The 14,156-nt window shown below is 51.8% G+C and overlaps 2 protein-coding genes across 2 annotated transcripts; one reads left to right on the forward strand and one right to left on the reverse strand.

Annotated features, from left to right (window-relative positions):
* Nucleotides 1-4,122: 4,122 nt before the first annotated feature.
* On the forward strand, nucleotides 4,123-7,832 carry HOPX (HOP homeobox). Its single transcript, XM_084285734.1, has 3 exons — nucleotides 4,123-4,221; nucleotides 4,410-4,579; nucleotides 7,207-7,832. The coding sequence occupies exons 1-3, from the start codon at nucleotides 4,167-4,169 to the stop codon at nucleotides 7,282-7,284; spliced, it is 303 nt and encodes a 100-aa protein (XP_084141860.1). The 5' UTR covers nucleotides 4,123-4,166; the 3' UTR covers nucleotides 7,285-7,832.
* A 780-nt stretch (nucleotides 7,833-8,612) lies between these two features.
* Nucleotides 8,613-10,353, reverse strand: SPMAP2L (sperm microtubule associated protein 2 like; the record flags this gene model as incomplete). Its single annotated transcript, XM_084286029.1, has 3 exons — nucleotides 10,245-10,353; nucleotides 9,318-9,493; nucleotides 8,613-8,727 (listed from the first exon to the last, which is right to left on the reverse strand). Exons 1-3 carry the CDS (start codon nucleotides 10,260-10,262, stop codon nucleotides 8,613-8,615), a joined length of 309 nt encoding a protein of 102 aa, XP_084142155.1. The 5' UTR covers nucleotides 10,263-10,353.
* Nucleotides 10,354-14,156: the final 3,803 nt, after the last annotated feature.

The following is a 14,156-nucleotide window of genomic DNA, read 5'->3' on the forward strand; positions in this document are numbered from 1 at the left end:
TCGTGCAGGACCCACGGAGGCAAGCAGGAGCAGCTGAAACAGATGAACTTCTGAGCACCGTTTCCGCTGCTGCAGCGTGCGTTCACCCTTCCCCGAACCCCGCAGGAAGCAGCCCCTGGGCACGAGGTCCCAGCAGCCGCTGCAGGGCACAGTCCCCCAGCACGGCGGTGACAAGCCTGGACGCCTCCCTGTGCCACCCATCCCCAGAGCCCCGGAGCACACATAACCACGCGTTGAGCTCTGCCAAGGAGAGCAGATGCCAAACCTGAATTACCAGCCCAGAGAGTAGCTGCGGATCCTAGGAGCTCCTGCGATTTGCGGCAGGTTTTTCAGGCCCCCGCCTGTCACACGCACACGCAGCTACTTAAGCAGTCACCCAAGGACTTGCGGGCTTTATTTTTATTTTATTTTATTTTTCTTTCACGCGCTTTTGGTGCCTGCCAGCTCCAGGTAAGTGTGAGCTTTGAGCTGGGGGTGCCGGGGCGACTCGGGGACGGGCTGGGGGACGGGGTGAGCAACTTGCTGGGGAGGTTGGAGCAGCACCCAGAGGGCTGTAACGGGAAAGCCCTGTGGCTGGGGCACCGGACGGGCACGCAGGCAGACAGAGAGCCCAAGCTAGATGTACCACGGGGACTTCTTTCAGCTACAGCAGCTGCTGCACTGTTCGTGCTGTTCCTATCCGATATTATCTTCGACAAGGCTGCATGGGAGGCTTACAGGATGCATGACAGGTGTTTTTTTCCTTATGGTGGGGTCTGGTTTATTTTTAAAGCCTCAGCCCCACCTCATCCTGTGTGCCGTGCTGGCTGATGTTATCCACGACCGTGCCCTGGCTCAGCAGGAGGCAGAGCAAAGCTCGGGACAGGACACAGCTTTGCAGAGCGAGGGAGGACAGGACAGCCTGTTTGTGTTGAGGACAGCTCGCTGTTTTGATCCCTGCAGTGGCAGGAAATAGTCACAAGCTAAAAACAGATGCTTCCAGTCCCTTCTCAGCCCTAACGGTGGGGAGGGCGCTGGGAAGGCTCTGGGGAAGGGGCCACAGGGGCCCATCAGCTGTGCAGGAGCTTCTGACCAGAGAGTTTTCCAGGGGCTTCAGGAGCAGTAAATGGTTGGAAAGCTGTGCAGCCAGGCAGCTATTGTGCATGTCTTTCAAAAAAAAAAAAAAAAAGCAAAGCTGAGCAAACAGAGATCATCTCTTTTCTGGAAAAACAGCTGCTTTCTGCCAGGACAGTAGGTGCTGACAAGCACCAGCAGTGTTGAGCTGCCCCCATTGGGAGGCAGAGGGTTGATGCCCTCCCCTATCTCAGGCCGGAGCTGGGTTCCCAGCCAGTACCCCCAGGGTGTACTAACATTTTCCCCTGCTGCAACCTCTGGCCATTGCTTGTTGTCAGTTCCCAGGTGGATGTGGAGGGACGTTCAAATAACCCACCAGCCATGCTAAGACAACCAGGTGCTCCCTGCACGGTCTCGATGCACACAGCAGTGCTGGTTATAGCCATCTGCAACCACAGAACCCTTGCAAGCTTCAGCTGGTGGCTGCTGTCACACTGCCCTTCCTAAAACCAAGATGATCAGAATGAAGTGTGACTTCCCCAGGGCTCTGTAGCTGCAGACACTTTTTGTTCTGGTGCTGTGGTTTCACTGTGCTTCTGGAACCACCACTTCTGCCTGGGTGTGTCACCCCCCGCCACCAAACTCAAGTCTGTGCTGCTGAGGGAAGGCAACGTTAGGCATGGGGCTGTTCACAGGGCTCAGCAAACACCCCAGCACCCCAGCTTTTCTGAGAGCTGCATAGGTAGCTTGCATGCTTCATGCTGGAAAAGGCCATTTTTTCCAAAGCCTGTAGAAAACTAGGCAGAAAAAAAAAAAAAAAAGCTAGCGGTGGTGCTTTTCAGCAGATGAGCAAAACAGTCTCAATTCTCCATATTTCTGCCAGGTTTTAAGAAATGTAGGCAAGAAAAACATCTTTCCTGGACAAGGGAATGGTCCTGTACAGCCTGAAGGCCAGGCTCCAAGCCAGGGCCTGGGCTTAAATGGGTCTAGGGGTCCAGGTGAGGCCCACGAGGATATTTAGGAACTCTTGGTGTACTCCAGTCTTGTCACATACTGCCTGTTTTTAGCAACTAAAAGGTGTTGTGCAGGGTGCCACATGTGGCACGTGGACTCTGAAAACCTCTGGGCCCCAGGGGAGCCATGTGAGAAGACCTGCAGAGCCCTCCAGGACGTGCAGGAGGTGGACCTGGTCCTGAAAGCCATCTCACAGCCTCAAGAAGCAGCAAACGTTCTCCCTCCAGAGCAAGGGTAGAGAGAGGATAAGAAAAAAATAAAATAAAATAAAATCAGGTATCCTATTCCATGTGCCAGGGCACCCCAAGCTGCCAGCAGGTGGAAGATCTGTGCCCTATGGGAAAACGCCTCAGGAAATTGGGGATTATCAGAAACAGAAGCAGCCACAAAGATGAAACAGGAGAGTTACAAGGCACGCGTTTCCTATGCAAATCCATGCAGATGCGTTAATGCACGCTAACAGAGCAGGCTGCAGACGAATATTTATGAACCACCGGGCCCTGCTGCTGCTGGGAGCCCAGGCTCGGTGCCTGAGGCCTGACCTCTCCCCATGCGGACACCTCTGAACCGTGTCCAGTGGCTGCAGTACCCCCCAGAGCTCAGCCTGCGGTGCCTGGGTGCTGGGGGTGATCTTGTCCTGGTCTCTTCCTGGTGGTGAACGATGCTGTTTTCCATCACTCTCCATCGCCCTGAAAGGAGCTCTGACCTTATGCAACCACTGTGTTACAGTCAGTATTTACCAAGCGACTTGAGAAGAAGAGTGGGCTGTTTCATGAGCAGCTCTGGTCTTTTTAACCCTGTGTGAATGCCAGCAGATCCTGTTATTAGTCAATGCAACTTCTTGCAGATAAGGCTCAGCAGAGCATTTAGTTTTCGGGGTAAAGCTCAGGGATCTCCCCAGCCCCTTGTGAACAGGACAGATGGCTCCCTGCAAGCTGCAAAGCAGTTTTGGACCTTAGCCCTATCCCAGCGGTGCTGCCAGAAGGTGAGAGCCCTGAGGCATTCGGTACACCCCAGGCTACAGGGTGGGTTATGGCAACCCGTCAGCTGGGGTAACAGGCAGGTGTAATGCTGCACAGTAGGGGTGCAGGACGGTGGAGGCATTTAGGCTACATCCCCAGGGAGAAAGAGAAGGAGAAGCTGGATTGTGACATAGAGGCGGGTGGTCCAGAGGAGACCCACAGCAAGCCAAGGGCTCCTGGCAGCAGTGGGGAGCCAGCGACACCAGCCAGCCCACCCGACAAACACAGGCTGAGTGGCTCAGGAAGCAGAACAGATCAAGAAAAGCCACATTTCTGAATCCAGCTCCTCCCCTGCCACCACCCACGGTTTGGTTTCGGAAACACCAAGGCAGTTCACTGTCAAGAGGCTTATCTGTCCTCTCGTTTTAGTTGACCGAATTGGCAGGCTTGACCCTCTGCCACCTGGGAGCAAACCTGGAGGCCTGCAGAAGAGGGGTGTGAGACTTACCCGGGACATGACTCATTTGCTTGTGCTTTTGTGCCCAGCCTGCCAGAAATTTGTGCAAAGCTTGGCAAATTGTGTGACTCCAAAGACTGACCCCTTACTTGAATACTGAAAAACAAACAGTCCGGTGATACTGAGGAACAACGGGACTAACTGTATATCCCCATGCACGATAGCATTAAATATTAGTAAAAACAAAGCAGCTCGTCTCCAGTTTTGTCTGGCCATGCTGCTGGGAAGAGGAATGGGAGGGAAAACAGAGTGATTGCTGTGCCCGTGCTCCTAACAGGTCCTGCATCCTTTGCCTTGTGTTTCCCCTGCACAATTTTGCCTGCTGGCTGGGGAGAAAAGAAAAAACAAAATCGCTGGGCTGGATGCCAGACACCGTCCCAAAAGATAAAAAGATAAATAAGGGTTCTTTGGTGTTTTTTTTTTTTTTAAACTACTGACTTGAAAGTAACACACACACACCCCCAACATGCTCGCTGCTGTGACATCAGCCCCGAGTGACGCCCAAGCCTAAATACGGCCGTAAACAGGAATCATCTCCGCGGGAGTCAGGCGGGCTATAAATACAGCAGCCAGCAGAGGTTGCTCGGCAGAGGAGAGGCTGCAGTTCCTGCCAGCTAGGGATGGTGAGGCGGCTCGGCTGGGAGTGTTGCTGCCACAGCCAGGAAAGTGAGGCAGGTGCTGCTGGCAGGGGACAGGGCTCCCAGCCCTGCTTCCACCTTTGGGAAGGGAGTTGTGCCCTGCCACAGCCAGAGGCCGCTGGGGAAGAGGGAGCTGGTGGTGACTGGGATGCCTGAGGTGGAGCTCAGCGAGTACGGACCTCTTGTCCACTCGGCCTTGGCAATAACCCTGGCCTCTCTCTGCAGTGCCTGGCCCCATAGCCCAGAAGGAAATGGACGCCGAAAAGCCGGTGACTCCCACCGAGGAGCAGCTGGAGATCCTGGAGTACAACTTCTGCAAGGTGAACAAGCATCCTGACCCCACCACGCTGTGCCTCATTGCAGCTGAAACTGGGCTTTCCGAGGAGCAGACCCTGGTGAGTGTGCACCCCTCGCCCCCACCTTAACACCGGCTCTGCTTCCCTTGCATGTCTCTGTGCCCCACAAGCCTCCTGCCTACTCTGCCCCTGCATCTCCAAAGCCCCTTCCCCTGTAATTACAGCCCCTTTGGCCCACAGCCACGGCTTTCCACATAGCAGCCTGATGCCCCACTGGGTTCCTTGTGGTCCCTTTGCCCCCGAGCCCCAGCCCCAGCCCGGACCAGGAGGCCAACCTAGTGCTCCCTGTAGCCAGAGTAAGGTCATCTGTCGTGTGTCACTGCCTCTAGGGCCGTTAATTTACACCTGTGCATGCTGTCCTTTCCATCCAGCCCGTTTCTGACAGTCCCAAGTGCCCACACGACTGGCTTCATAGCTGGAAGAAACTACACTTGTTTTAAAACAGGTGCAGGAGAGATGCAACGCCTGCAGGATGTGCTGTGGGACACACTCAGGCTGTGCACGCTTCCCATCATTCATTAGTTCATCATCCCTGAGCACACATCTTGGGCAGGTCTGTCAGCCTCTCCAGGAGACGCAGAGGCCTTGAAGTGTTCATTCACACAGACAGGCTGCCACTGCCGGGGACTTGCATCTGGCTACCTGCAGGCTGTGCTGGGAGCCAAAGGAGAACAGCTCCTTGCAGCCTGCACATCGCAGTGCAGCTCTGGTTTTGATGCAGATGTTGAATAAATTCCTAGCCCCATGGTGTGTTTCAGGGTTATCGAAAAGAAATCAAACAGAAAAAAATGTTCGCAGCATTTTGGAGCAAGTTGCCAAGTCTGGCTGTCCCTTAGCAAAGCCCATGAATATGAGAGTCAAGCAGACAATGCCAGCATTTAATCTGTTGCTGGGAAAGATGCTAGGTGTAACTGATCATCCCAGGCTGGAGTGAAAAAGGAGATACCCTCCTCTACTGGCAGATATTTTTGTCTAGCACCAGGTGTACAGATGTTTCAAGGCAGCAGCCCTGAAACACCTTAGAAATGTCATTGCATTTTATTCCCCCTAGAGCAGGTTGTAAACTCAGGCCACATATGCCCAGAACCCCTCTGAAGATATCTTAAAATCAGCCTTTCTTCTTCCATAAATCCAGAGTGCCCCTGGATATCTGGAGATAAAGGTCATGGTAGGGACAGGATGAAGACCGGGGTGGTGAGCTGCAAAGTGCCTGCATTGCGTATGACACAGAATCACCCCTCCTGGCATCTGGAGTGCTTTGCCAGCCAGATATAGCAACCACTTTAATACCAGTAAAAATGAAATGCAGAGAGGTACGGAGTCAACAGGACACGGTGGTTTAGGGCAGGAAGTGAAAGTCTTGGGAGGAGATTAGATGGGCAGTCATCTAGCTGGATGTGGTCCAAGGCAGCACCAGTGCAAGAGGGACACTTCTCCTGTGCACCGCAGTTGTATCATTAGTGACTGTAACAGCTTCAGAAATAGCCATGAACAAATATAGCAACAAAACGAGCAGCAACAAAGCAAGTTGTAAAAGTCATAGGCACATTCCCAGCGACAAGCCCAAGCTGTGCTTCCAGCACACGCAAGTTATGCCTCTCTTCTTATGGAGCCAATGTGGCTTTCTTTATCTACCCCCATTGCATCCAGCATTTCAAATTGCAGCTGTGTCGAAGTGGCATCAGCAGATCTTGGCTTAGGGATGCCAAGTCACTATAGAATAACATAACCATTCATATTACTTGAAGAATAAGATAACTTTTAACCCATTTAAAAAATCTATTTGTCCTTAAGTCTGCAGAGAGCCACTATGTTTCCCTCTCATCCTTTCTGAAGCAGGTTACCTTCTGGTTCTGTCATTTTTGGACCTGTGGTGAGTGCTTCAATGCTCCAGCCACTTCAACAGATGCCATCCTGCTTAGCCAATCTCTTACTCTGTTTGCAAGAAAAATCTGGACTCACAGCAATAAAATGAGAACTCATCCAGGTTGCCAAGGTCTGGAATGAGCAAGGCTTAAAAGAAGTACGCACATAGGTGATAGACCATTTGGTCAGGAGAGAATCATAGAATCATAAAGGTTGGAAAAGACCTACAAGATCATCTGTTCCAACCATCCCCCTACCACCACTGTCACCCACTAACCCATGTCCCCAAGCACCACGTCCAACCTTTCCTTGAACACTCCCAGGGACGGTGACTCCACCACCTCCCTGGGCAACCCATCCCAATGCCTGACTGCTCTTTCTGAGAAGAAATGTCTCCTCATTTCCAACCTGAACCTCCCCTGGCACAACTTGAGGCCATTCCCTCTAGTCCTATCACTAGTTACTTGCGAGAAGAGGCCAACCCCAGCTCCCCACACCTTCCTTTCAGGTAGCTGTAGGGAGCAATAAGGTCTCCCCTGAGCCTCCTCTTCTCCAGACCAAACACCCCCAGCTCCCTCAACCACTCCTCACAGGCCTTGTGCTCCAGGCCCTTCACCAGCTTCGTAGCCCTGCTCTGGACACGCTCCAGGGCCTCGATGTCATTCTGGTAGTGAGGGGCCCAAAGCTGAACACAGTGCTCGAGGTGTGGCCTCACCAGAGCAGAGCACAGGGCTGTCCTGCTGCCTCTGACCCACCCAGGAGCACTCAGCCGCGTTTTGTTCTTTTTTTTTTCCCTCCAGAAATGGTTCAAGCAGCGCCTGGCACAGTGGAGGAAGTCTGAAGGGCTGCCCTCAGAAAGCGGCTCTGTCAGGGACTAGAGGATGCTGCTCCGGTCTCCGTGCCTGCTGTAAATGATGGCGACAATGTTCAGAGTGGGTTTCCTGTTGCAGAAAGTTTTGAGATGCAAAATAATGCCCTGGTATTTAACGTAATGTTTATTTATAGAAAAAAAAAGCTATATATATAAAATATATATGTATATGTGTATACAGCTTCTGGTGGTTGCATAACCAGTTCAATGATTCTTATCCATTAACAGAGCTGCACAGGCCAGGCCATCTCATGCCCTTGTCAGCTGCTATGAAAGGTTCAAGTACAGGAGGCAGGAAGACAGATTTATTTTCTTTATGATTTAGTGTACAGAACATCCTGAGAGGAGGGCAATTGGAAAATGTGATGTGTTGTTTGTGGGGTCTTGGTGAGCTTAAGATGCCCAAGATGTTTGGATATTGCCAAACCAAGTATCCAGATCATAATCAGATCAAGACATGATGAATGTATTTTTGTTACAGGACACCAAAGGGAGAGAACTGGTCTTTTCTTTGTCCAATGTGTAAATAAAAACCAAAGACTTTTGGTGAAAGGAGCTGTGTTATGTCCCTGTCTGTGCTCCCTGCCCCAGTAATAGAAGACAAACCCAGCTGGGATGACAACACTTCGCTAGGGCAGCCTCAAGCAGCCACCCTGGGTTTTCCCTGTTGCCACAGGGAGAGCCTGAAGAGGTGGGCAACCTCCTCTTCTAGGGCACCCACAGCAGCCCACACAGTCCCACACACAGCCCAGGCCCTGGGCGGGCAGAGGCTGGTGATAATGAGTAGTGCAGGACAGTACATGGGCGAAAAAATAACTCACACCATTACCCAGTGACCCTGTTTCTGTCACAATCACATAACTTTGAGTGCCACTAAGATCTGTAAACTTTAGCAAACATTTTGAAACCCAAGGTCAGGAGCTGCGTTGCATCACCCTGCACAGTGTCAGCCTTAGTTTGCTACACTTATGGGAAGGAACAGTTCCTATGCTGGCCTCCCCCAACCATTATTTCATTACTTCTTTGACTTTTAGGGCAAAACGAGAGTGATAAACCCCAGACACAATCCTCCCTAAGGGAAGAGGCTTCCCGCATTAGGTCAAATTCTGCTCTTTTCCCCAGTAAGCATTTTGTTCTTAAGGCACGATTATTTTATTTAACTGCCCAAGTTACCCCGGTAAAAGGGAGCTGCTTGTCAGAAAGCACTCTTGCTGGGTGCTGCCTCTGCACTGCATGTCCGTGAGGTTTTCCAGCTGCAGCAAAACCCAAAGCAGGTGATCTTCCAAGGGGTAGTGGGGGCAGGCAGCAAGAGCAGCAGCGTGTTTCTGAGGAAGCTTAGCGCTTAATGGGACGAGCCAGCTCTTGGATCCGAGCAGAACAAGTTGCCTTCTTCGCACTCTCCTTCACCGTGAATGCATCGGGGTTGAAATGAGTCAAGTCCATAGGAGGCCTGAGGGAGTGAGGAGAGAGCAGGTCACACCAGGCTCTCAGAGCTTCCTGCTGACATCTCCACCCAGGTCTTGCCTGTCCCTATCAAAGGAGGAAAAAAGCAGCGTTGCCTCCACTGCTGTCATCAGGACACTAGTGAGAGAAGGAACCCCTTTTCCCACTGACGCTATCACAGCTGCCAAGCATGCCCTCACCCTCTGTGAAACATCCCACCCAGGATTTCCTACGGCCTGGGCTGAGGCCAGCTACACCATGCTGGGCAAAAGGAAGGTGCTGCACTTCACCATGTGTCAGATGGTTGGTTTTTTTTTTTTTTTTAATTGCAATTAATAATTGAGATGTTACAACCGGTAATTCCTACTAGTATTGTGAAGTTCTTACTCCTTCTTTTTTAGTTCTCCTTCAACCTCAAAGATGCTTTTGAAACTAGAATTCCTGTAGCACTGACACATCCAACCATGTAAAACCCAGGCCTTTGGGGAGCTGACAAACGGGGCTCAGTTACGTGTGTCAAACCCAACCCAACAAGGTGCCACAGCACTAAAGGGGCTGACAACCAAGCCTTGCCCACGGCAGGGGAGCAGTGCCTACCTTTTACGAGGCTGGGCTAGTTCTACAAGCCTTGGTGTGGCCACTGCCTGTTTCGCAGCCTTTGACACTGGCCACTGAGCATCCCGTGGGGGCATGTAGTCAGGGTGCAGTCTTTTTGCCCGAGCCAGCTCTAGGGTCCGAGGGCTCGCAACGGCCTGCAGAGCGAACTTGGAAACCTGTGGGAGAATGGGGAGGAAGGTCCTCACAGCTTCCCCGGGAAGCACCTCACAGGTACTTCTAGCATCCAAGAACAACCAACCTGCAGCTCAGTGTACCCGGGTTCACAGCGACTGGTCACACACAGGTGGGACATGGTCCCATCCACAGCTATCTGGCACCAGACAAGCTGCAGAAGAAGAACCTACTGCCTAAGCAGTCCCCCAACCTGTCCTCCTGTCCCACTCTGCTGCCCAAGAAGTGACTACATCAGCCCCACAGACAGCAAAACATCCAGGGCTGCTATGAAGAGAGCTGCTGGCTCGTGCCCCACAGAGGTGGTTTTGGTTTTTGGGGGGAATGGGTTACAGCAGAGGAAAATGCCCCCGCATGCTTGGAAACTGAGCTCAAGGCTGACTACTGGTACAGCCCACCCAAACCCCCAGCTCCAGTCAAACCAGCAACCACCCCATGCTGCAGAAGCCCTTTCCTCAACCAGGAAGAGGAAATAATAAGGGCACCAAAACTTAGCAATTCTTCAGTGCCTCTTCATTTTGGAAGTCGAGCACTCAGGGTGGCTATGTTCCCGTAGCACTTTCTTCCCTGCTGCAGACAGCCCCTGCTCCCATCACCAGCACAGCGTGGTGGCTTTTAGCAGCACGGAACTGCCCATGGTGCAGCCCAGGCAGGCAAGGAGATGGCACCTTCCTTTTCCCTTGTTGAGAGAGCACCATCTGAGCTGCAGCCTTCCCCAAAACGTGCATTACTGACCTGCCACTGACCTGCCATGGTGTTTGCCGGAGTCTTGCTCGGGTTTGGCTATTGCCACTCTTCTTGGTGATGGCTGAGCTGTTGCAGCTTCCCTTGAGAGGGTCCAGATTGTCTCTTGGTTTCCCCACACAAGCCTAGCAAGAACACCAAGGGTGCGAAATGCGCCTTTAGAAATACATTCAAACGTGAAATGTCCTTAGTGGGATCAATCTTCCTTGCCTAGGGTGGGACACACTCACAGTCCCTATGGCTCCCCACAGCTGTGAAGCGCTGCTGCCTTTCCCTGAGCACTCACCTTCCTCAGCACTGAATTCCCTAATGCTGTGCAGGTGGGTTGCTGTCACCTCAAAACAGAAAAGAGGCTTCAAGCAACGCATCTGTTTTCACAGCTCCCAGTGGATGTGCAAAAAGGGTCATTTCGTTCCGTCTCTGAAACCCCTGCAGGAGTTTCATGATTGCATTTTTCTTGCCTCACCGTTACCACCTAGCCACGCCACAGGTATGACAGCAGAAACAATAACAACGTTACGGTCAGGGTGTGCCATGGAAAGTGGGTGAGGTTTTCCAGTACGTTAGTGGTTAGTCTCCCAAGCCCAGGGCAAATTAGGAGTTGCTCATCCCCCACGGAGAACGGACAGCATGAACTCTCCCATGGTGGGAGAGGGTACCAGAGCAGTCCCAAGAGGGGACAGCAGCATCGTGGGTTTGTGGAGCCTTTCTGGAGCACAGTGACACCCATGGTGGGGTGGTTCAACGTGGTTCAGCTTGTTGAGCCATAGCTTGGCCCCATTCTCGGAGTCACAAGTGCTTTTGGGGGGGGGAAGCACTGGCATGACAAAGCCAGTGGGTCCCTGGTGGCCGAGGCCCTGTCAGGCCCTGGTCCTCAAGCCAGACTCTCTGGGTGCGTTCTCACCTGGGACTGTTTGCACAAGGCCTGGGTTCTGCCAGTTCTTGTACCCTGCCAAAAGTGCAGAAATGGACAGACGTGTCCTTAAACACCCAGCTAAACCAACAAAGCGTGAAACAACTACTGCTGTACTCAAACCATAATGCTCTCTCGAATACCCACGTCTGCACCTCCACCCTGTGCAAGAGTGTGTTTAAGGACCTCTCTCCAAGCAACCTTCCCTCCGTTCAACCTGGTGATCTCACCAGGATTTTGGGCTCTCTCTCAGACTGCAGAGACACAAATCTGCACCTCTGTCCTCGCTGCAGGCAACACAAACCTTCTGGGACACGACGAGGAAAGAGGGAACGTACTTCTCTGCTTCATAGCTTGCCACGCAACCCCAGCATGTAGGAGATGGACAGACAGTCTGCCAGCCCAGACAAACAGAAACAGCTGGTGTCAACAGTACAACTGATTACTAAAAGGTACCATGGAGGCAGCACACTTCCAACTGTCCGCTGACAGACGATGGTCAGTGCTTTGGGGACACCCCTGTGGTTTCTCCGATGGTACTGAAGCCTCTAGTGGGACACAGCAGCAGCAAATACTTACCAGAGAGCACCACGAGGACCTGGTGCTGGCAGGCTGCTGCCAGGGCATCCTCACTCCACGCTCCCTCCCTCGCAAGGTGCCTGCTGATTTATCTCCCTGTCACACCTAACCACCGCTCGCCAACACAGCTCCCCGGGATCTCAGTGGGAATGCCCGGGGGATGTTGGCCCCCTGCCTCCAGCTCAAGACGAGACATGCTCAGGACGGCAGCACTCGTCTCAGGAGCTCCAAACCAGTTTCAGCAGCTTCAGCCAAGCGGCTCTCCAGAGGCTCATCAGTTTTCCCCCCCGCAGACAGCACCGATCCACCACACAGTCGCATCCAAGCTCAGCACCAATAGACAGATATCCCCACGCATGCATCTTCAGCAGTTCTGCAACCTGAGGGAATTGAGCAACCTCTCTGACGAAGGGAGAGTCCCAGGGCAGCCTCTGCCATTTGGTCCTGCTTTTGCTTTCCAGCCAGGGAAATCAGGCCTTGCTGCAGCCAGGCACAGAAATAACAGAAATACCTTCCTTCTGCTGCCTGGGGGCAGTCGGTCTCATTGCTTAAAAGGTCCCAACTGCCTATGAAGTCAACCTCTTGTAAAGCAAATTAGAATTAGAATAGCTCAGCTGAAAAGAACCTAAAATGATAATTGAGTCCCAACTGCCTCATCGCTAAACTGAAATTAAAGCACATTATTGAGGGCATTATCCAAGTGCCTCTTGAACACTGACAGGCTTGGAGCATCAACCAGCATGCTAGGAAGCCTCTTCCAGTGTTTCACAACCCTCACAGTCAAAAAAAGATTTCCTAATGTCCAGTCTGAACCTCCCAGCACCAGTCCCTTTCTGCTGAGCTGCTCTGTGGTCACTCATCACCCAGGCTGTACTCATGGCTGGCATTACTTCACCCAGGTGCAGAACACAGCATTGTCCTTTGACCTTGATGCTGTTGATGATTTTCCAATCTAGATCCCTCTGCAAGGACTCTCCATCGCTCCAGGGAATCGACAACACCTCCCAGTTTAGTATCATCAGTGAACTGGCTAAGGATGCGTTCAACTCCTGCATCCAGATCACTGATTGAAATGCTGAACAGAACCAAACCTAGAACTGAGCCCTGGGGAGCACCAGCAGTGACCGTGCATCGGCAAGATGTATCTCCATTCACTACAACCCTTTGAGCTCTGCCATTCATTCAGTTCATCACCCAGCAGAGTGTGAACCTGTTCGTCTCACAGCTGGACAATTTGTCTGGAAGGATGCCATGAGGGATGGTATCAAAGGCCTTATAAAAAATATAAATTTATTTTTTAAAGCCTTATAAAATCCAGAAAGATTATAGCCATTGCCTTCCCTTCACATCCATCAAGAGGATGGCTTTACCTTACTAGATCTAATTACTAAGGCAGAACTTTCTCTTGATGAAGGCTTGTTGACTACGCATGCTAACAGCTTTGTTCTTTACATGCCTTTCAAATCCTCCAGGATAATTCGCTCCATACTCTTTCTACACACTGAGGTTAGACTAATGGTGCTGGAGTTTCCTGGGTTTTCTTGTCGATAGGTGTAATGTTCACTAGCTTCCAGTCAGCAGGGACCTCTCCAGACTCCCAAGACCTTTGATAAATTGTTGAGAGGCCCAGTTTTAATATCCACTGACTCCTTCAGTACTCAGGAGTGAATCCCATCAGGCCCTATGGATTTATGAACATTTATTCATCTGATACAACCAGTCCCTTACAATTTCAGTTCACAGCTTCTGTTTTGAAGGGGCAAGACAGTCAGACATTGTCCGTACTGAGGAGCAGTGGGAAAGACAAAACTAGGCATCCTTTTGTCTGTGTATTTATCCCAGCAGCATCCAATAGATTGACTTGCTGATCCAGCATAAATCCCCAGCTGAGCCTGGGGCATGGCTTGGGCACTAGGGATTAGGAAGCTAGGGCTGGGAGGGTTTCTTACCTGTCGTGTGAATGTGTAGACAAGTGGCAAGAGATTTTAAAGACAGGAAGTGAAATTTAAACCCTTGGTAACATCTTCAGCTCAGGCTGCCTGCTCTTCAGGGTGACATAACGACGAGGCAGCTGAGTTAGTGCATCTCCTCGGGATAACTCGGGCAGTTGTTTGTGTTGTTGACGGTATCCTTGGTACCTTCTCAGCGCAGTTGCATAGCAATGCGCTTGCACATGAAGCACTCTGCTCCTCTGCTAACTGCTCCTCACTGCAGGGCTCCAGCAGCTCTCGGCACCACAGGGCCGAGCCCTGCCAGCACCAGTTATCGCCCCCTTCAGCTGTAATTTCAAGGGGAAGTTATGAAAGCCTCGGGGGAGGCTCAGCGGCGATACTACACCGGGAAGTAAAACTAAACACAGAAGCACAACCCAAGCCGTCACATTTTAAGAGGGAGAACGGGAAAAAACAAAG

This window comes from Netta rufina (assembly GCF_964035555.1).
Source record: "Netta rufina genome assembly, chromosome: 4".
In the NCBI taxonomy this organism is placed as follows: domain Eukaryota; kingdom Metazoa; phylum Chordata; class Aves; order Anseriformes; family Anatidae; genus Netta; species Netta rufina.